The sequence below is a fragment of the Phymastichus coffea genome, unplaced genomic scaffold (assembly GCF_024137745.1).
Source record: "Phymastichus coffea isolate CEN01 unplaced genomic scaffold, Cenicafe_Pcof_1.1 PCOF00096, whole genome shotgun sequence".
Classification (NCBI taxonomy): Eukaryota; Metazoa; Arthropoda; class Insecta; order Hymenoptera; family Eulophidae; genus Phymastichus; species Phymastichus coffea.
This window is the reverse complement of record NW_026706907.1, coordinates 113,666-134,998: the sequence shown is the minus strand read 5'-3', so window position 1 is coordinate 134,998 and position 21,333 is coordinate 113,666. Positions and strand designations below refer to the sequence as shown.

At 56.4% G+C, this 21,333-nt stretch overlaps 3 protein-coding genes across 3 annotated transcripts; all 3 read left to right on the top strand.

The window, feature by feature from the left end:
- The first annotated feature begins 889 nt into the window (after positions 1 to 889).
- Positions 890 to 8,233, top strand: LOC131669717 (endocuticle structural glycoprotein SgAbd-3-like). The gene is made up of 4 exons (XM_058944806.1): positions 890 to 1,070; positions 6,253 to 6,380; positions 6,444 to 6,736; positions 7,620 to 8,233. The coding sequence occupies exons 1-4, from the start codon at positions 1,056 to 1,058 to the stop codon at positions 7,622 to 7,624; spliced, it is 441 nt and encodes a 146-aa protein (XP_058800789.1). The 5' UTR covers positions 890 to 1,055; the 3' UTR covers positions 7,625 to 8,233.
- Positions 8,234 to 10,818: 2,585 nt separating this feature from the next.
- On the top strand, positions 10,819 to 11,577 carry LOC131669730 (endocuticle structural glycoprotein ABD-4-like). The gene has a single exon (XM_058944833.1). The coding sequence runs from the start codon at positions 10,863 to 10,865 to the stop codon at positions 11,463 to 11,465; it is 603 nt and encodes a 200-aa protein (XP_058800816.1). The 5' UTR covers positions 10,819 to 10,862; the 3' UTR covers positions 11,466 to 11,577.
- Positions 11,578 to 13,433: 1,856 nt separating this feature from the next.
- Positions 13,434 to 20,920, top strand: LOC131669668 (uncharacterized). The gene is made up of 5 exons (XM_058944718.1): positions 13,434 to 13,560; positions 13,631 to 13,854; positions 13,917 to 14,234; positions 14,302 to 14,496; positions 14,577 to 20,920. The coding sequence occupies exons 1-5, from the start codon at positions 13,530 to 13,532 to the stop codon at positions 14,886 to 14,888; spliced, it is 1,080 nt and encodes a 359-aa protein (XP_058800701.1). The 5' UTR covers positions 13,434 to 13,529; the 3' UTR covers positions 14,889 to 20,920.
- Positions 20,921 to 21,333: the final 413 nt, after the last annotated feature.

Here is a 21,333-nt window from a genome sequence, read left to right as displayed (position 1 = left end):
TTATTATCCAAAAAATAAATGTAGGCTTTGTTGATATTGTCTAGTTGACAATGTCATCGCAGCAGTTGATTATGATATATGTGGCATAAAATGTGAACAGCAAAATATGAAGTTCGAGATTTGGTGTTCTCGAAACAGCCGGATTCCTCTAGATAGAAGAGTACTGTCTCTCAAAATGGCTGTCAGAGGAATTTTCTCGGAATAAGACGAATACGGGGAATTATTCTCCTTGTTAGAGCACTACTCTCCAAGATCTTTGTTTAGCGCAAGAAAACGATTCTTGCGGGTATAACAGGATTAATTCTTGCAAAAAGCTTCACACTACTTTAAGATTGAATGCTCTTACGGCAAGAGGGTTCCTCCTGTATCAAGAAGATATAATCTAACGAACGAAAAAAGAATTTCTTTTACACGGATCAAAGAGGATGGCTCGTGCAACGAGACAGGAGTTATCTCGAACAATCCTCTTTTATCGAGATGATTCGAAATCTTCTTGTTGCAAAAGAACCTTTTTTCCTTTCGGTGTGTGCCACAGACATTCTTTCGGCACTGGAACGTGGCAAAACGGCAAAAGTTTAAATAGAATTGCGGGCATTCGCAGAGGAACACAAGTTACAATCAGGGCTTAATAGGATGCGAACGAGAATGCAACGCGTAGAGGAGGCCGATTAGGTGCTAAAAAAGAAGCGTAGCTTGCATGCTGGAAGATGCACAAGAGCGAGCGAGAGAGAGAGAGCGAGCGGTGCGGTGCGGCGTGGCATGGCGTGGCGGTGACGGCGAGGAGGGCAGGGATGACCCCTTTCACCGGTGTGCTCTTGCCGCGCGCTCTCGCTCCGACCCACGAGTGCTCGGCGCTCAGCACGTATATAAGGAGCCTCGCCTCCGAACGAAGAGCTAACATTAAGCCGACAGGGTTAACGCATCTGCCGCGAGCTCTGTTTTGCTCTCCGTCTGCCTGTGCATCTCGGCCTACCGCTCGAGTTCGACTCTGCCAAAGTTGGTCGTCTGCTCGAGTCAAGCTTACCGGCAGCCATTCCCGGACACCAGCGCGCGATATGCTGAACGCCAAGGTCAGTACGACACTCGTTCCTAGCTCGGAGCTCGCGCGACCTCGCGAGTCGCCAGCTGCGACGGAGCTTCGCCGCTCCACCCCGCCGACTCGCTCTCTCGCTCTCTCTTCCGCGACTCGCGGCCGCGCCTATTTATCGTGCCGAGCGCCCGCCGACGATGGAGCGAGAGTCGCGGCTTCGCTTTCGGCCCCTCGGGCTCCTGCGCCGAGATTCCCGAGACTCGTCCGCAGCGTTTTATCGCTCGTCGCGCTGAGCTCTTCCAGTCTATTTACACTCCGCGATCGCGGGCACGAGCTTGCGCGTCAATCCGCTTAGGGATACTGCCTGCGCTAATCCCGCGATATACCAGCACTCGGCGGCCTGAAACGGCGAAACTCGACTTGTAGCCACTTCTTGCTCGCCGTCGCCGCCACCGCCTAATCTCTCCCGGGCCGTGAATTTCCCTAAGGGAAATAAATATTCCCCAACCCTCTCTCTCTCTCTGTCTCTCGCGGTCTCATCCGCCAGATACTTTTGCATAGCTTTGCATCTGCTTGACGGGGCAAGCACAGCCACTTGCACCCAGCCGGCGCGCCGCTACAGTCGTCCAAACTCTCCCGTTTTTCGCCATCACCGCGGCATTATGATTGCAAATGTCGCGCGCATCCGCGAAGGAGGATCCGAGCCATGCTAATGTCGCCGGGTCTCTCTCTCTCTCTCTCTCTCTCTCTCTCTCTCTCTCTCTCTCTCTCTCTCTCTCTCTTTCTTTGCATCCTTCGCGACGCGTTCGGCGGAACAGCTTGCCGCCGTTGCTCCGCGGAGGCAGGACGGTACGCTCGTTGCGAAAGCTCGGCGCGGACGACGGCTGGTCGTCGTTCGGGGAGCAGCCGGGCTAATTGCAGCCGCGCGACGCGCACTTCGGACTGATATGTTCGCAATCGCGGCGCCCGTCCCGCGTCCTTAATCGCAATGGGCGCGCGGGCGCCTGCGCCGCGGCTGACGAAAACGAAATTGAAATCGCGCCCGCGAGCCGCGGCAATTCGCCAGAATTGTCTCGCCGCGTAGGCGCAATTAGGCTTCGCGAGAAAGCTCGGCGAGACAGAGCGGCGCGGAGGACCGCGGCGGGCCGGCTAATTATGCGCGCACCCCGGCAAATTGGCGTCGATTAAGACGTTACGGAGTGCATCTTACTGGCAAATGCGTTCGGATTCCCCTCGCGTTCTCGCGTCGAGGCCCGATGACGTATAAATCGCCACGCATCAGCCGCGAGGACGACCGGTGACTCAATAGCAGCTATTATTACGAAGGCTTCTTCCTCTACTTGTGCACGGCTCGCGCACCTTCGTTTTTATGCGTTTGCGCCTCCTCTAATGGCTCTCTCCTACTCGTCTCGCGCATTTTCCTCGAGGCAGTCCGCTGTTAAGCTGAATGCGAATCGTGCGTGCCAGCTCCAAGCTCACCTTGCGAATATTCAATGTCTCGCTTCGGAGACTTTGAGAAGTAGTGAGTGGCTTGGGCTGCAAGCATCGTCGCACTTGTGATTAGTTACATATAGATGGCATAATTGTCAAGCGCATCGATCGCGGAGGTTCAAGTTATACACGATAACGATGATCGTTGTTTACGAACATACCAGTCGAAGCTTGTCTATTTGCGATGAAAATTTTCCGAGAACAATTGTTCGTCTAGATCGCTGGAGAAACAAATCTGATAACGACATTATCCCGAGAGCGAAGGCTGTAACGTATTTGACGAACAAGTGAAATGTCAACTCTCGAGATCATGTTAGATGGCGTTTCCATGTAACAGGAAAAGTCAGCATACTACGTTGATATCGCTCTCTGCGGATCAGGCGTGTCTATAAGTCAATGAAAAAGCATTTTTATGAATAGTAAAAACACAAGACGACATTAGTCATAGCCGAGTAATTACACATTCGCAGCGGCACGCCTATTATTTATGCGCAGCATTGATGCGCAACAATCGACTCGGTAACTTTCCGCTATGGACGATTTAACTGTATCGTATAAAACTGTGATGGGACGCTACTCAACATTCACAAAATCAATGCTGCAATGCACTTCGCAACAGTAATCAGTACGAAATCTTGTCGCTTCAATTGTCGTCGAGATAAATGACGTCACTCGTTATTTCTCTGCCGACCATCGGTCGAAAGGAAGCGTTTGCTTTTCGCGGCACAGCGACGAAAATAGTCTTAATTCTAATCGAGCCGAGAGCAAAATGACGCTGGCGATATTAGTTATTTGTCGTGGCAACGTCGACCGCGTCGTTCGCTCAAACGGACAATTTTCCTCGTGGAAACACGAACGAAATGACGCGTGCGTTAGATCGGAACGCCGAATCCGAAGTAATCTTCCAAGTGCTGCTTACTGCGATCCAATGCAAGCATTGCTTTTCGGAATAATGTCGCGACAACCAGAATGACGTTGCTGCCTTCGACTCTAGTCGCGAGCTTATGAACGATCACACGCGTGCATGCATACTCCCGCGGCACGCGCATATTTGTGTGTAGATATACGCGCGCACACGCATATTTCGAGCAGCATAACGATTTATGCAAAGTTCAGCGCAGCCGTCCAAAAGTGATGGCTGCCGAACGTGCAATACGCGAGATCGACACGGGCATTTTGTAGTGCAAGGAGTAGCGCATTGTAAAATCACGCGCAGGTGATCATGAAGCTGCCGCGGTGACTTTCTGCGAGACGCGAGATAAGACAGCGCTCGAGCCGAAATTCCGAAGCAGTCCAGTCGCTAAGACATAAACAGTGCGAGCGGAATCAGTAGTACAAGTAAACGTATGACTCGAGCGGACCACGGAAATTAATCCTGCGCGGCATTGATCGTCGTCCGTTGGTTTCCTAACACACGTAAACGATTAATTGGCAAAATCAAGAGAAGTCTATCGCGGGCCTGAGTCTGGCGTTGGAAAATTGGAAGTTGGTCGGCGACGGGAGGAAGGGGGGGGGGGGGCAGATCGGAAAGTAAAAGTGCGCATTCGAGTGGTCGGCGCGGAACACAAACCGAACGAGTGGAGAATCGAATTGGTGTGGTCCGCAGCTGGAGATTGGCAAGAGAGGAACGGCGCGCGCGAATTAATTCATTGGTAAGACCTTTGTAGCCCAACAACCTGCCAGGCCCGTTAATCATTACTCGTAACGAGAGAGAGAGAGAGAGAGAGAGAGAGAGAGAGAGAACGAGAGAAAGAGAGTTGGAAAAAAGCTGGCGCTAACCCACATTTCTGCTTCAACGGCTGACACCTATTTTCTCCGTTTCATTCCATCTCTTTCTCATTCTCTCTTCGTGGCACTCGCAATATTTGTCCTAGAGGGCAAAAACACAATAGCGTACGTCACGTGGAGCAAAGAAACACCCAGCAGGCAGGCAGCGACAAGATCGAACGGAGCGCACTCCCGAGATAACAATAGGACGAGGCAGAACTCGCAACCGCAAGCTCTCTCTCTCTCTCTCTCTCTCTCTCGCTCTCTCTCTCTCTGCCGACTGTGTACAATGAGGGACATTCTTTCGACGATGATTGCCGCGGCTGGAATTCGTAATTGCGGCTGCTGATATTTTTCAGCTCGGCTGCAGCTGCACGTTCGGCAATTACAGATTTATAATAGTGCGTTGGCGCAACGGCCGTTTTTTGAATAATACGAGAGCGCATTGCCGAAACAATAGTCGCCGACGGGCGCGGAATATCTTTCGAGCGCTGGTATCGCGTGTACGCGTATGCATCGCGGATAGCAAGGAAAGGTGAATGAAATGCAGTTGCCGAGAACGGCGGAGTAGCCGATCAACGCTGTACAAGCAGTCGCTAATAACACAGGCCGCGCACTACGCCTCTCTCTCTCTCTCTTTCTCTCTATCTCTGCGTCAGCCCCGTGGACTAGCGGCTCGACTTGCACCAAAGACAGAGAGCTGCATGGCGCGTGCGTCAAAGCGCTTTGATCGCGATAGTCGCTGGTTTGGAGACTCGCTTAAGCGTATTGCCGACGTCGATGCGAGGCCGGGGCGCGCAGCCACAAAAGACATTCGCGCGAATTTTTCGTCAAAGAGATACGGCAAACAGCCGGATAAAGCGAAAAACCCGAGCCGCGCGACGTCTGCGTCTGAGCCCGCGACGAGAGCGAACAATAAAAGCGCTCTATCTGTGCCGCAACATCTGCGCCGCCGTGCGTCCATTTACATTTTCCATTTTCCCCTCTCGGCCCCTCGCACTGCCCGTCACCGAGCTCGACTGCTGCGCTGCCGGTTGCCCGAGGCGTCGCCGCGCGACATAAGCAGCCGTTAAGCAGGCTGGATAAGCGAGCGAGCGCCGACGCGGACCCTCCGACGAGCGACAAGAGCGTCTCCGCGGCCTTGATCGACGACGCTGAATGCCAGCTCGGGAATGCCTTTCTCTCGGCTGGATCTTCTGCTGCACCCTCGCCGTTCGCCCGTCGTCGCGGTGCGTTGCGACGTGCACGGCTGCGAAACCCAGAGAGAGAGAGAGAGAGAGAGAGAGAGAGAGAGAGAGCTGACCGGGATCCGGTGCAGATGCGGCTTCGCTCCGCCGGCGCGTCAACGATAATCAACGGCGACGCCTCGTCATCGTGAGCGCGACTTTTACTCGAGAGGGGAGCCGCGTCGCTCGCGCGAGCGAGTGCCGTGTATTTCATAATGTCATTTCTGCCGCTGATGTAACGAGGCGGCGGCGGCGGCGGCGCCCTTTAACGTGACTTTCCAGATAATTCCGCGAATATCGCGCACGATTCACCCGCGAGGCTGAAGCGCGACCCAACCCAGCGCTCAATGGATGAATGGCGCAGTGGAGCGCACCCATCCCGGTACTCTCTCTCTCTCTCTTTCGCTCTCTCGTTCTCGAGTCGCGCCGCATGCCACCGCACGATAACATCGGCCGTCCTTTTCTCGCGCGCCTCTCTCATCCGCATACAAATTAACAAAGTCCCAATCGCTCTTCAGAATTTCAGCAAACTTCTGCGCTCTGCGTTCGAGACGTATAGCGTGCGATCGCTCGAAGCGTTTCGACGAGAGACGCAACGCGAACGCCTCGGCCTCGTAGAACGCGCGTCAAGCGAAAACCGACGCAGCCGCTCCGCCAGCCACGATCGTATTATTTAGTCGGCCGGCCGCGCGCGCGACGGGTCCGTCGAACGGTGTAGCCAGGGAGGACTGATTGCAGATAGCGGTGTGGCTGTGCCTGCTGGGCTCAGCGCTCGGCGCGCCACAGAGGGGCGGAGGCGCCGACAAGGACGCGGTCATCACCTCCCAACAGCTCGAGCTCAACTTCGACGGCAACTACGTCAACAAGTGAGTGCGACGCGAACGCCGCTCGAGGATGCCACGTGATCGCGACGGGGTTGGTTGTTGCAGCTTCGAGACGAGCAACGGCATCAGCCATCAGGAGAGCGGCGCGCCAAAGGCCCAGGGCAGCGACGGCCCCGCCGTCTCCTCGCAGGGCGCGACCTCGTACACGGCGCCCAACGGCGAGGTGGTGTCCATCCAGTTCGTGGCCGACGAGAACGGCTACGTGGCACAGGGCTCGCACATCCCCACGGCCCCGCCCATACCCCCGGAGATCCTGCGCGGCCTCGAGTGGAACGCCGCTCATCCCGAGGAGGACAGCATCGACTCTCAGCAGCCCGCCAATCGACCGCCGGCCCGAGGTTAGTCTCCCGCTGGCACCTCGACTCGCCGCTACTTCGCGCCATCGCTCCGGCCCATCGCTCGTCATTGTCCTCGCGGCTCGTTGCCTCTAATTGCGGCCACCTCTCGCCTATGCTAATGACGCTGCCGCCACGTTTCCTCCACGCACGGCAACACTCGAAGCTTTACGACTGCGAGCTATCGATCCGATGCTAATTGGAATTCGCGGCTTTTCCACCGGTTTCGCGGCTAACGGCGAGAACCATCTCCGCGATGCGCCGTCGCATTACAGTTGCACTCGGAGATCAATAATTTGGGCGCTTTCCGCAAATTTGATAAAGCCCCTTGTTTGGAGTAGGCCGCTGATTGTGTCGATCAATTATTCAGGAGGGCCGAGGCCCGATCGATCCTCTCTCTCTCTCTCTCTCTCTCTCTCTCTCTCTCTCTCTCTCTCTCTCTCTCTCTCTCTCTCTCTCTCTCTCTCGGCCGGAGACCCGGGCGTTCGCACTCTGCGCGTGAGTCGATCATAATATCCCTTCGCGCTCAACGGATACACGGAAGCCATTCGCGCGTCTCCGCTTCGAGAGTCTGCGAGTGAAATGTGCCCTCGTCAGCGCTATCCGTTAACTTGCCCCGACGGAGGAGCGTCGATGTCCACCTACGGACTTGCGGATCGAACGGCAGATTCGCGTGTGCCGAGCGTTCGATCGCGGACAAGATCAAGTTTGCCTCGGTGCGCGCACAGCCGTGAACTACTTTGCGCGAACGATTGCGCCAGCAATTTTCCGTCCCGCCTCGTCCCGCTGAACACGAACGGGGGCACGGATCCGCGTGTACGCGTGTGCAGATGGAGATGCACGTGTCGGATGGACTAAAGGTGAAACTCTCGGCTTGCAATTGCAGGTTAACCGCAGAGCGTAACATAGGATCGCCGCTGTAAAGCCGAGCCCCAGCGCCGAGGATCAACGCGAGAGCGAGCGAGAAGAGGAGACTCGATACAGCTGCGAAGGACTCTATCTCTCGCTCTCCCATCTCTTCGCCGTGCAGAGAGCCGAAGCTGCGCGCGGCGTATCTTACTAATCTTCGTATTTTAATGGATCCGCAACGACGCGGGGACGCCAAACGCCCCCCCTCCCCCCCGAAAAAGACAAAAAAATATCGCACAAAAAAATAAAATAAAATAAAATAAAATAAAAAGATATATGAACGTTTCGCACGCGCGTACACCGACCCGAGTCGCGAGTCGCATAACAATGGCATCCAACCATCTATATCTCTATGTAAAACTAAACAACCATTTTACACACTTGCAGCTGCTTCGTGAACCTAAATTACACTACGATGCATGTACGCTTGCTTATATACTACATATGTTTTGACAGCCGTCGTGGGACGCCCGTGTGTCGCGCGGGAGTCATCTGTCGCCTTCTTACAGCTTGTACTTTTCTTTGTTAATCCGCACGCAGAAGATATTGAAAGAAAAAAAAATACAAATAAAAAGAAGAATAATGATCAAATCAAGCGCTTCTCTGTCCGAGGAGTGGCAGCAGCCTCCTCTTCTACTACCATACGCCGTAACAACGCATTAAGCGAATTGTATGAATGTATACACACTATTGTTCTTGTGATTTCTTTTTTATTATATGTAAATAAAGAGTTCCGCCTGATTTGCTGTTGTGCCTGGGCAATTGACTTTCCTCGAAGGCGCTTAGCCTTGAAAAGGCATCGTCGACGGGCCGCTGATCGATGCGCGCCTAGAAAATTGACATTCCAGGAGAATCGAAAAGAATGGACAATGGAAAAACAGCTGAGCGTGGCATTGAGCAATTAAATGGATAGCTCGACGGGCGAGCCCGACGGCGTTGACGTGCAGCCGCACATCGCGCGCGTTGGCTCGATCAGCGGGCGAAATTCGGTCGCGCGGCATAAAGCCGAGGCGAAAGGCCGCGAGCTTTCGGGTGAACTGGTGGCAATCGCGCGCCGCCGAACGAACGAGCAGCGAAGCGCGCAGAGGTCGGCGAAAGGAGCGACACCGGGGAGGAGCAGAGCAGCAGCAGCAGCGCGCCGTGTCGCTGTAAGCAGGTATTGGTATTAGCTGCCGGAGCGGCGTTGCGAAAGGCGGCGGTAGCGCGCGGCTGGGCTCTCCGTCGTTATCCTCGCTGACCTCCTCGGAGCGAGCGTTCGACGCTTAATTGCTCGTTCGGAGCGCCGTCTTCGGCGCGCGCTATCATCGGCAATTTCCGTATCGCCGCCGCCGACGCTCCTTGTCCAGTGCGCTCGCGCGTCGAGTTTCCGTCGATCGATCGAGTCCGCCAACTGGTACGCGTCGCGCGTCGGATGCGCGCTTCGCGATCGTTTCTGCGTAAACGCAAAAATCGAAATGCCAGTCGGGACGAGGGACGAACAACGAAATCCACTCGAGCCGAGCGGCGCAAACGTGTGCCGAAGAATAAAGGGAACGAGTCTGCACGGTAGAAGTGTACGTGTACGCTAATGAATGGCTCTATAATTAAATGGCTGCGCTACGGGTTCACGCTTTAGATGGGCAAATCCTGCCGAAATGATGCATCCGCCACTGTAACAATAATCAGACGACTGGGTTAATCCGATTAAAAGCGCTCGCCCGAATTCAAACTGATCTTTACCGCTCGGCGCAGCCGTCGTACATTAGAGCGCGCTCGGGCGATCGAGTTGGATTCGCTTTTAGCAGGCGCCGCGATTGAGCCGTCGCGCACACCGAAAGGGCGCTCTCACCGATAGGCGGCCGGCTGCGCGATCGGCAAGCGAGCGCGGGCTCTCGATCGGCTGCCGCCGTTGCGCACAGGCTCGCCAGGCAGATGCCGGCGAAGGACGATCTCGGGGCACCAGCGGCTGGATGCGCGCCGCCTGCAGTTTCGTCAGCGTGCATTTGCATCGCGATGGAATAAGAAAAAGAGGGAATCGAGGCGCTCTATTGCGCGAGGAGCGTACACACCTATGCGCACCGCGGCTCTCGCTGGATAATGCCGCCTCGTTCGTTAAATAACGAACGGCGCGGTATCGCAGGAGGCGTATTGCGACACTGTGGAACGAGCGTTTAGCCGAATAATTTTCTCGCGGACGTTCGCGCGCGTACGCGAGCGGCCGGGCGCGACCAGAGGCGCTGCTGCGTCGTAAAAATATAACCGTGGGCGCAGCAGGCTGCCGCGCCACGGCCGTCCCGAAACCCATTAAAAACGAAAAGCGCCTCTCTGCAAAAAGCACTTTCTCGCCTCCGACCTTTCGTCTCGAAAATAAATTCGCGCCTGCGCTCGTCGCGCAGCTTCGCGCGTACGGATTGCGCAACCGACTTGAGTGCCGTTAATAACACTCTCGAACTTACTCGACTGCGAGCAACTGCTCGTTTAATGACAGCCAATCCGCGCCGGCCGCGCTATTGATTATTCGCCTGCAGCGTCGGTCTGCGCGCGAAAACTTTGCAAAACTGCTCGCACTTTCGAATCTTCTCGGTTTCGCTCTTTGTATTTTTCAACTTCGACCTCGCGAATATCAGTCATCCCGGCGTCCCTTCCAGAAAGCCGAGTACGGTGCATTTGCTCAAGATCCTCCCTCGAGTTGTGCGAGTCAGCGGCCCCGTCCGCCTAAGCCTCGTACGTATCGATGTTCGAAAAATCCGAGCGCAATGCGATCATCGAGAAAAGATGAAATGCGCAATATGAAACTTATGCAAACACCTGCACACGGGTAACGCGTGTATTTACTCGAGGAAGAGGGAGAACATGAAAAATGGAACAGCTATCTCGCATTTCTTTATCTTTTGCAGTGGCACGTTCATCCCATAATCCGTCGCCCGAGGAGACTCGGCGAGAAAAAAGAAGGAACGAAGAAGAAGACGAGGACGAGCAGGGGGAGGCGAAGGTGGGGCGGTCGCGCCCCGCTCATTTATAGCGCAATTTCGCGCGACCAGCGCGCGTCACGGTGGTGCAGATATGTGCGTTGCCACGTTGACGCAACGCTTCGACCTGTGCCCGGCAGCGCGAAAGTGCGCGCGCGTCCGTGGGACGCGCAGCTCTATAAAAGCTGCGGGACGCGCTGTCCGCGCTTATCAGCCGAGCGCGTCAGAGTCCCGAGCTTGACCGCGGCGTTCCGCAGCCCCGGACGATAAAAATGCTGCTCCACTGTAGCTTGGCCCTGCTGGCGTTGAACGGCGTCTGGGCGCAGCGCCGGGCGTACCCCAGCTCGTCGGCGTCCGCGCCGCCAGGCCCGAGGCAGCAGCAGCAGCAGCAGCAGCAGCAGCAGCAGCAGCAGGCCACCGACATACTGGAGCAAGTGAGCGACATCAGCCCCGACGGCAGCTTCCACACCAAGTGGGCGAGCGCCAACGGGATCACTTTCGAGGAGTTCGGCCAGCCGAAGAGCCTGGGCCAGCAGGTGGCCGAGGAGGTGCAGGGCTCGGCTAGCTGGACCTCCGACGACGGCGAGCAGGTCAGCATCAGCTGGCACGCCGACGAGAACGGAGCGGTGATCGAGGGCGACCACGTGCCCACCCCGCCGCCGGTGCCGCCGCTCATCCAGCGAGCCCTCGACTACATCGCCGCTAATCCGCCGAGGAGCGCCGAGGAGGGCGCCTACGTCGCCGACGCCGATCGGCTCGGGCCGCCCCAGCCATCCGCGGGCTTCCCGGCAGCACCGAGAGCCCGGCTCAGGCCCAGGTCCCGACGCCTCGTCACCACCGCCGCCGCCGCCGCCGCCGCCGCTCGATCTTCCTGATCCGACTCTGCTCCGCGTCCTCGCAGTATATACCCAATGGCCATCCGCTTGTTATTGGCGTCTCTATGTAATATTGCGTCACCTATCACTGCAACCAGAAAATAAACTTTTATTGCCCACTTGAACCGTCTACTGGACAGTGTTCACCTGTCTCTTCGGCCAGAGCTCGGCTGAATCACCTGCATTTGTATCTATTTGGCCAATACCAAGTGCCGCGAGCCTTTTATCGTGCGAAATTCGCTCGTCAATGATCTCTCGGCGGCTTAGCATCATCCTCGATACCAACGACGCGATATGTCGAAAGGTACGAAGCGCAAGTGGGTGTCGATTGCGCATCATCCGATTGCCGATGGGCAAATCGGAGCCAGCCCAGTAGCCACTCGAGATTTTTCGTCGCGCGCCGGCCTGAACGCGCATCTTATCGTTCGAGAAAAGTTGGAGTAGCCCGCGGCGATCTCGGGCCGAATTCAGGAAAGCGCGCCCGCCAGCGATCGGCCGTGACGGACGCGCCACAGCTACTCGACAGCTCTCGCGCGCCGCACGGGAGATGAAAAAAAATCGCACGCTCGTTATGCAGATGCCGTTACGCGTACGTTTTGCAGCGCGTATGCCAATAGCCGAGCATCCGTCGCGTTAAAACCTTTGCTCGCGCGCCGGAGCCGCGTGGCGCCCGTGGGCACGGCACGCGCGATCGTTCGATTCCCTCTGCCGAGCGACATTGGCGCGACGCCACCTCGATCGGGAGCCGTCGCGCGAGACGCGACCCTTCGGCAGCGCGCGCTCTCGAGGCGAGACTCGCCGCGGAATGCGAGCGTAGCAGCCGTTCGGCGGGCACAACTAAAAGCGGCGAAAGTTGATTAAGCATACCGAGCGCGGATAAATTGCAGCCAAGTTGGCGTCGGCAGCGCAGGTCTCTGCTCGGCGAGCGCATGCACGTACGCGAGAGATCCTGCGCGCGCTGCGGTGCGCGCGTTCGACGGGCAGCTCTCGCTCGGCCGTGTGTGCGCGCACGCCTGTCCTTCGCGAGGACGTACACGTGCGAATGGCGAGGGACCGAACGACAGGACCAAATGGAAGATGACGAATTCAGAAAGAGACCGGCTTACAAAGACCCGTCCGTGTGTTTGGCCAAGAGAGAGAGTGTCGCGGTGGCAGCGCACCGACAAACGCGGCTGGCGAGCGTCGGACGAGGTGGGTTTTCGAGCGACTCGCTCCGATTTCCGGCGCGCCCGCGTGCCCACTCCAAGAAGCCCTCCCTCTCCTGCCATTTCGCTCGTGCTTTCCGACGAATCCGAGCTTTCTCTTTCTGTCTGGCTGGCGTCCCATCCCCCTCGCCCGCCCCTCGGCGAAAGCTAAAGAGTCGCGCGCAAGCACCGACCTCGGCTGCACCGTTACTTCATTTCGCGAGTGCCCTCGAGAGCTCGCGCGGGGAAATTGCTCTCGCCCGCGGGCGAGCGCGGAGATAATAAAAGCCGGCTGCCGGGGGAATCCCCTTGGCGGAATTCGACGTAAGGAGCCCGTTAACGTCGCTCGCAGGCGGGCGCGCCGCTCCGCGACAACGCGCGGCCGATCTCGCGGCCGAAAACGACGGGCTCTCGAGCAAGGCAGCCGGCGAGACTCGAGGAGCCGCCGCGGAAGGGGAATTCGATCCGCTCTCGGGCGTCCCTGAGCGCGCGGCGAGCGCGTCTCTTCGCGGCGGGACACGCGTCGCGCCGCGTCCGCGCGCTCGATCAAAGCGGCCGATAAGCCGTGAGTGCCGGGATCAATTATTCGCCTCCAGCCAATTAGGGCGAACGCCGGCCGCCGTCCGCACGGGCCGCGCGATCGAGCGCGTCGCTCGCGCACGCAGCCGCACAGTCGCGCTCTCGTTGCGACGAATTAGCGATGTATCTAGGCGGATGACCCTGCAGAACGGAGCGTCACGCACTTCGAGAGGGTTAAATCACTTGCGCGAGTGACGTTCGGAGCTGCTGGCGTTGCGCGCGCGTATATACGCCCGAGACAGACGGCCTCCGAGCCCACTGCAGTGGAAACGCGCGCGCTCTGCGAGTCTCAGCCCGGAGCATGATCGTCATCCTCGTGCCGTTTTTCTTGGGTTAGTATCGCCGCTCGGCGGCAGCGGCAGAGGTAGAGTGCACTGATAGCGTACGCTTGGGCGTGTGCAGCGGCCCAGCTGCGGGAGGCGGCTTGGCACGGCGGCGGCGGCGGCGGCGGCGGCAGCGTGCCCGAGGCCACCTATCGGTTCAGCCTCAACTCCACGGCGGTGTCCGCGTCCAGGCTGCAGGCGCGCGCCGCCGACCGGTCGACGCGCTTCGACATGAGCGCGCTGCTCAAGTGCAGGTTCCGCGGGCCGGCCTCCCTCCTCTGCCACATGACCGACTCCAAGGCGGTGAGTAAGGCGCGCGCTGCGGCGGCTCACGGCCGCGGCTCATCGCTGCGAGCGGTTCGCAGGTGAGCTTCGCCTCGAGCACCCTGGACCCGGCGTTGCCCGGAGTGCCGCTGCCCGGGACCACGGACCAGCACCCCGAGTACCAGCTGGCCGAGGAGGCCTTCGAGGTGACCTTCACGCCCTACGGCATCGGCAAGATCCTGGTGAACCGGAGCGTCAGCCCGGCCGACCTGAACATGATCCGGGCGGTGGTGAACCAGCTCAACGTCGGCGCCAACATCGCCCAGCGCAAGGAGGCCCAGTTCCAGCACACCGAGAAGTCGCTCATCGGCAAGTGCGACACGACCTACCGCGTGGCCAAGGACTCGTCGGGCGGCGCGGTCAGTGTCCCCTGCGGCGCGGGCGTCAGCGTGTGCCGGCATCGTCACTCGACCGCCTCTGTCGCAGGCAGCTGAGTCGGCGCCGCAGCCCTGGGAGGACGACTACCGGCTGAGCGGCCTGGAGAGCCTCGGGCGCAGGAAGGCCGAGACGCTGCGGCTGGAGAAGCGTCGCAACCTGCACAAGTGCAGTCTCCGCGCGGACTACTTCTTCGGCAGCCGCGAGGGCCTCAAGACCGACCCGTCCGACTTCGAGGCTCGCGTCGTAAGTGTGCCCGCGCGGCGAGTGCCGCTCGCCCCCGAAGCGTTCGCCCATGCCATGCCGCCGTGCGTGACGTTTCGCAGGTGTCGTCGGAGAGCACGATCTACGTGTCGGACGAGCAGTTCGCCTCGTACACGCACAACGAGCTGGAGATCGACCGCCGGTACGGCGAGGACCTGATCGTCTACGAGAACTACGCCATGAGCCTGATGTCCGTCGACCTGGCCGAGGTCGGCCTGATACCGGCCTCCATCGTCGATCCCGTCTCCGCTTCGATCTACGCCTACCAGTACGTCGACGACGACGACGACGACGACGAGTCCGCCGAGATGCACGAGCGCGCCCGAGTGGCCTCCTCCTCCTCCTCCTCCCCCTCGCGCAGCTCTCGCCGCTGACTCTTCCGCCCGTTCGCTCGCGTTCCCGGCGGCGCGCGAGGCAGCCCGAGGAGCTAGCGAAGCGGCTTCGCTCGAACGCTGCGCCGGCGCGACGCCGCCTTTCCCCTTTCTCCGCTTTTTCCTTTTCTCCCCCTTTCCTCGGGCGCGCGCTAGTGGCTTTATCAGCCTCGAGCCCGCCGGCCGATTGATTTTTTTTAATTGGCCCCGCGGACTCGAGTCCTGCATTTCAGCCAGGCCAATTTGCTCGAGTTCCACCGTGAGCTAAGGCTGCCAAGAAAAGTAGACCTTTTCCGCTCTCGTGAACGGGAGACATTAGCCGCGAGAATTTTTTAATAATTTCCGCTCGAGCTTTTTTTCCTTCTCGCTCCAGCGCCGAGGCTTATTTTCATCTTTGTAACGCGTGCTGCAGTTGCTGTCACCGTTTCATTAATTCCCGGAAAGCTCGCGTGAGAATGTACGCGGGGAACAGTAATAAAGTCGTTGAATAAAGGCAATTGGGAAGGAAAGGCAAATCATGGGACAATAAGAAACTGCAGTGTCATTTTAATATAGATAGATTTATTAATGATTTCGTCGTTAGAGTATCTGTCGATAATGTTGGATTATGTACAAAATAACGCTGAAGTATGACAGAATATATACTATATACAGAGAGGTGGGGCGCGCACGGGCAATCGGGCGCGCGGAGACGCGCGGAGACGCGCAGAGAGCGCACGTAATGCGTCGTAATTGAACGCACTTAGAATGCTAGACGTGTTATATACACGTGGGCCGGTTGCGAGCAGGCAGCGCTCGCAAGGACATATCTTACTCAGGCGCTCGTTCGGATTAAACTTTCTGGCGAAACTCCGCTCCCGCCGCGCTAATCTTTCGCACGCTTGGCGCTCGTTTGGCGCTATCGCATATCATCTCCGGCGCTAGAGCGACGATAAGCCCAGCCAGCCACGAGGAGACCGAGGCGCAGGCTTATCAGCCGAAGCCGCGGCAAGCGGGCGCAGCTTAATTCCGCAATCGCTTCGTTCCGCGCCTTCTCGCCTCGCGCGCCCCCCGCCGGCACGGCCCCAGTGCCGGCGGCCATCTATCATTGGCAGCGATACCGATATGTACACTGGCTGGCTGCCTCTTTCTTCGGATTAGCCGCGCTGGCTGCGACGGCGCCGAGCCAGCCCAGGAACACGCTCACCGCGTTATTGCACAGACGATGCGCATCGGCCGCCGACGCGCTTGTCGCTCGGACCGATTAGCGATTGCTAGTGTCGGTGGCGCAAACCAAAGATAATCCCTTCGATCGAGCCAGTATGCTTTCCTTCCTGCCCAGACGCACGCACCACTCTTAATCGCTTCGGCCTACATACGCTATCGCGTGGTGCGCGTTGCGTTGGCGCGAGTACGCCGGGCACATGTATGGACAGCGAATACGTACAGCTCGCAGCCGCTGGCGGCAAACTAATCGGCAAAGAGTTTACACGCACGTTCGGATCGAGAGGAGGAATGTATTTACAGCAACAAGAGAACAGAAAAAACAAGATAACAATGGCACGCCGTTGCGCACACGCACGCTCGTTCTCGCTGGCGCACGGATCCCCGCAATCGGACCGCCTCTCTCCCGTCAATAATAAATTACAAGGATTCGCCCTCCGCGAGGAAGACGAATGGCAAAGAGCTTAGCTTAGCACAAGTACAATTTGATAAATAATTTAAACGCGATACGTAGGTTCGCTCGTTTCCTTAAGTACGATCGAGGCGAACCCCCATCAGACGGAATATCGCCTCTCTGGGTCGCTAGTACATTATTCTTACAAAAAAATACACATATTTACACGCTTTGCGACTTTCTTCAGCTACGAGTTATGTATATATACATACATACATACATAGTTGTGCAATATATATACATATGTATAATATATATATATATATAGCACTACGTATTCGAGTGTAGATATACACGATTATTAGGTAGTATTATCAAGTTGTTTATTTCGGATACACAATCATATCTCGTGTGATATTCGAAAGGTTACTCGAAAGTTATATTGCTAGGTAAGACTTCTAGAGCAGTGCATACGCAAACATTAGAAACATTAGAAAAATCAAGTGGACAAGTATATTGCTTTTGGTTGGACGAACGCGTGGAAGAGCCAGCGCTGCATCGAAACGCTGCCTCGGTGCATCATACATAGATAGTGAAAAACCAAACACTCAAAGGCAGAAAACGTCCGAAAAAGACCGGAGGTAGATGTAAATGGAACGGAGGAAGAAATAGAGAGCGAGAGAGAGAGAGAGAGAGAAAGAAACGCGAGCTTACCAGGGAAGGGAAAAAAGGTGAGCGGGGGTTGGTCAGGCCGTATGTGTCGGCTTGTATATATCGGCATTCCTGAGATAGCGTCGAGCTATAATATACGAAGGAGGTGTGCTCGCATGCGGGGGCAGGAGGAGAAGGAGAGTTATGTAGGAGAGCTAGCCCAGTTCGTACGTTGTATTGCTTTCTCAATAAGGCGTTGGCTATAGCCATAATGCCGTAGCGAGCAGCGCGAGGCTGCGCGCGACGCTCCCCGTTATTAATGGCTCTCGATCGCCGGCAGCCTTGCGCGCCAGAAAAATTAGCGGGACGAAGCGGCAACGAGCCGAGGACATTGATTTTTCTATCGCTAAGCGATTGAGAGCTGAATTGTACTTATTTCCAGCCAGCGAGAGAGAGAGAGAGAGAGATTTAGCACGGTCGATGGGCCTTAAGTGAAGCGAGAAATCGAAAACTCGCGAGGCCGTGTTCTCGATTGCTTTGTCTCTCGCTTCATTTCACGCACTTTACCTCTTTTTCCAAATTCCCTTTATCGCCTTCTTCCGCGCGCGCGTCGAAGAAGATTTCCCTTTCCTTTCTTCTTTTTTTTTTTCGGAAAAGCTCGTTCGCTCGCAAGTTTAGGCATAAAAATTCCGCTGGCCTTTGGGGCCGAAAGTTTCCGGGACGGGGGTGGGGCGAAGGGGAGCCGCCTAAATAAAAGACGAAATCACTCTTACATCCGAGGAACAAATTTGGGAAGCCTCCGTTCGGAGTCGCGAGGCCGAGCGTAAAACATTTATGAGGGCGGCGAATCACTCGATTCAAATGAAGAAGAGCGAGAAAGCCGGCCAGTTGCAGGAACTAAGTTTTCTCTCCGGGCTCGCCCTCCCGTGTTCGGCGAGTTACGCTTTCACGTACTCGGTAACGACGACGATCACTTTCTTCGGGCGAACGTGCCGAGTATGCGAGAAACGAGCGCCTCCCTTTTTTCGCGTCAAGCACTTTCCGAGTTTAGCTCTCCGGCGGATTTGTATAATCGGCTGAGGATCTAGAATTCCGCTCTTAAAAGCAGAAGAGAAAGAGAGGCAGCGGGGATAGAGAGAGAGAGAGAGAGAGAGAGAGAGAGAGAGAGAGAAAGAGAGTGCGCGCGCCGGGATCTGTTAATCAACGTGATCTAGTGCAGCGATTTATAGCCGATTGAACAAGATTTAATTGAGTGGATTTTGCTGTCGGCGATAATAGCCGCCGTCCATTTGCATCCGGTTGTATAGCTAGTCGCAGCTCGCTCGCGCATAATTATTTTTGTCGCATGAAGCTCCGACGGCCGTTCGCTCGATCGACTGGCTCTGCCGCTGGAAAAACGTGGACAAGTGCGCGGCCCAGTTAAAAGGTGATTTCTCGCTTCCGCGCTAGAAAAAGCTCCCCCTTCTCCCTCGCTCTCCCTCTCTCTCTCTTCCCCGCCATAAAGCACACACGACGGGTCTACTACGGCGAATGCATGCTCATCGAGCTGTGCATCAAAAGAAAACAAGTCGAGGGCGAAAGCATTTGGCGGCTTTGATCTTCGATCTGAGCTTGCTCAGAGCCGCGGAAATGAAATTACTCCTCTGGCGACGGCAAAAAAAAAAAAAAATAAATAAAGGAAAAAAAATGGCGGCATTTATTTCGACGGCGATACCGCGACCCTTCCCGAGGATTCTCGCTCAAAGGAAGCTTCGTAGCTACGTTCGCAGACAATTCCGGCGCGCGCACGTCCGTATAGATAGCGTAATCTAATGGTCGCTCGGCCGAACTATCACAGACGGAGAAAGAGATGAGAGTGCGCGGCTTTGGGACGCGGGGCCCCGAGTCGAAGCAGAGCACACGCCCAAGGCGTATACGCAAACTCCGGTCGAGGGAGTAGCCCCGAATCTTCTTGTCTCAAAGGTGAGCGAACAAAGGCAGCTGTGTGCAAGACCGAGCTCGTTACCGAGCCGCAGCACGAATTTCCGATTCGTAGCCGACCCCCTCTTTGACGCACGATCGACGCTTCTCCCATGGCAAATTGCTTTCCCTTGAAGCTTGATCCATTGCGGTCCAATTCGACATTCGTGTCCCGGTCCATTTTTTTCTCTCTCTCTCTCTCTCTCGCTCTCGTCGTTTCACTCGCTTCATAAAAATACGTCGTCTCGAGTTTAAGGAAAGCCAAAGCCACATCGACGCGCCTAATAACGCTCTCTCGTCGGGATCTTTTTGACTTTGCTTTCGGCGACACGCGTCATCGGAGCAGCTCGGCACTGTGGACGCGTCGACGCGGAACTGATTCGCTCCGATAGCTCTCTTGACAGTGTTATTCGGCATCCTCGTGGAAAAACTGACATCGGCTGCCTTGGAAAAGCTGCTTATTAATTCGCCCAAGACATTAGTACGCCCTCGCGCGGCTCCACTCGGCGGAACGTTCTTGTAAGCCTGCTTGCCTCTTACAATCAAGCTCCGAAATTCGCGCGACGCGCCAATTAAGGTGTCGCTGCTCCGCGCGGAGATTAGAAAGATGCCCTTCATTAGTGCGCGCTTTTTCGGTTCTCGTCCAATCTCCTGTACCGAATCGCGCAACAGAGAGCGCATATTTTGGTCGATGATTTTTATCATTCGGCGTCAATTAGAAATTGCCTTTGAACGAGAAGGCAGGAGACACGCCCATGGAAGGGAAGGAAAAAGACGAAGAGCGAGAGACGGGATAGATATTTGTAGGAAAGAGAAAGAGAAAGAGAAATAGAATCGAAAATGTATAGTTACGGGGAGTGGCGATGGGGAAAAGAGATACCCGTGTCCTGGCGAGCTTCCATTCTGACGTCGTCACGAGTTATGTCTCGACGAAAGACACTCGTATCATTTCCTTTTTCTTTCTCGACGCTTTAAAAGCTCCGACTTGATTAGACCCACACATGCCCTCGCCCTAACGACGATAACCTCAACGTGTAACAGCCTTCGGACTCAATTGCTAAATCGAACTTTGCTCCTTTCTTTCACAAGCGGCCCTTCCGTCGCTCTGGCCGCCGCCACTCATACGCACGTATGCATATTCGCCTCTCGTGCGCAGCGCGATCGCTTGCTGCGCAACGTGCCTCGCTTTCTCCATGCGAACAGGGAGGAAGAATCACCGCGAGCATTCCTTAAACTTCTAGATTACATTCGCACTCACATACGCAATGACGCCGAACACGCTCGAAAAGTTATTGGCAATCTAAGGCTTGACTATGTTTCTCTCTTGCCAGCGACTAGTCGGATTTTTCTTTCTTTTTTGTTTTCTTTTTGTTGCTTCGACTCTGTTCCTTACTCCGCTCGACGCAAGCTCGAGTCCAACTGAGCAGAACAACGCCAGTCGCTGATCGTTTTACGATATAATTTACGAATATATGTACACGCACATGTAGGTGTACATGTACATGTAGATATATATAATTTATAAAATTACTACTTTCAACAAGTTAGCCCGGGTATGGACTAGGCGGGATTCTGCTAGTCGGATCGCCGGCCGTGCCCAGCCAACAGAACAGTCTGCAGTATAACGATTCAAAGGAGAAAAATAAATACACAAGGAGAGCGAACGAGCGGCAACATTCACAAACACGCGCGCACGCGCTAAGAGCAACAAGAAGAAGTAGAACAAGAACAACAACAACAACAACAACAACAGCTCTAATCTGGATTGCTTTTCGTTACATATCACGGCACAGAACTCGTCGCACTGCTCGTCGTCGTCGTCGTCGTCGTCGTCGTCATCGTCGTCGTAGTCGCGCGTCAGTCTTGCGCGGGTTCTCGCACTCGAGAGTCTCTGTCGGGCGGCTCGGTCGACCGGCCGGCCGCTCGGAAGGAGAAGGTGGTGTCCTCGTGGAGGCGGGCTCACGCGTGGTAGCCGGCCAGCTCGCGCCTGGCCAGGCTGCCGTGGCGGCTCTCCAGCTGCTGCTGGCGCTGCTGGTGCGACGAGGCCGAGAGCTGCTCCAGGCGGCGGCCGCCGCCGCCGCCGCCGCGCTCGCGCTCGGGGCCGCGCGGCCGGGCGGCGCCGGGCGCCGGCTCCGCGATCGTCTCGTAGGGCACCTGGTAGTGGTGGCAGGCACTGCCGTTGATGGGCAGCGTGGGGTACTGGTGCGGGTACCTGGGCGGCGGCGGCGGCGGCGGCGAGGG

Bases quoted from the DNA above. Each gene is read 5' to 3' on its own strand.
- LOC131669730 (XM_058944833.1), top strand. From the start codon at position 10,863: ATGCTGCTCCACTGTAGCTTGGCCCTGCTGGCGTTGAACGGCGTCTGG.
- LOC131669668 (XM_058944718.1), top strand. From the start codon at position 13,530: ATGATCGTCATCCTCGTGCCGTTTTTCTTGG. The intron at 13,561-13,630 runs GTTAGTATCGCC...GGGCGTGTGCAG, and splicing joins CCTCGTGCCGTTTTTCTTGG to CGGCCCAGCTGCGGGAGGCG. The intron at 14,497-14,576 runs GTAAGTGTGCCC...GACGTTTCGCAG, and splicing joins CCGACTTCGAGGCTCGCGTC to GTGTCGTCGGAGAGCACGAT.
- LOC131669717 (XM_058944806.1), top strand. The intron at 6,381-6,443 runs GTGAGTGCGACG...TGGTTGTTGCAG, and splicing joins GACGGCAACTACGTCAACAA to CTTCGAGACGAGCAACGGCA.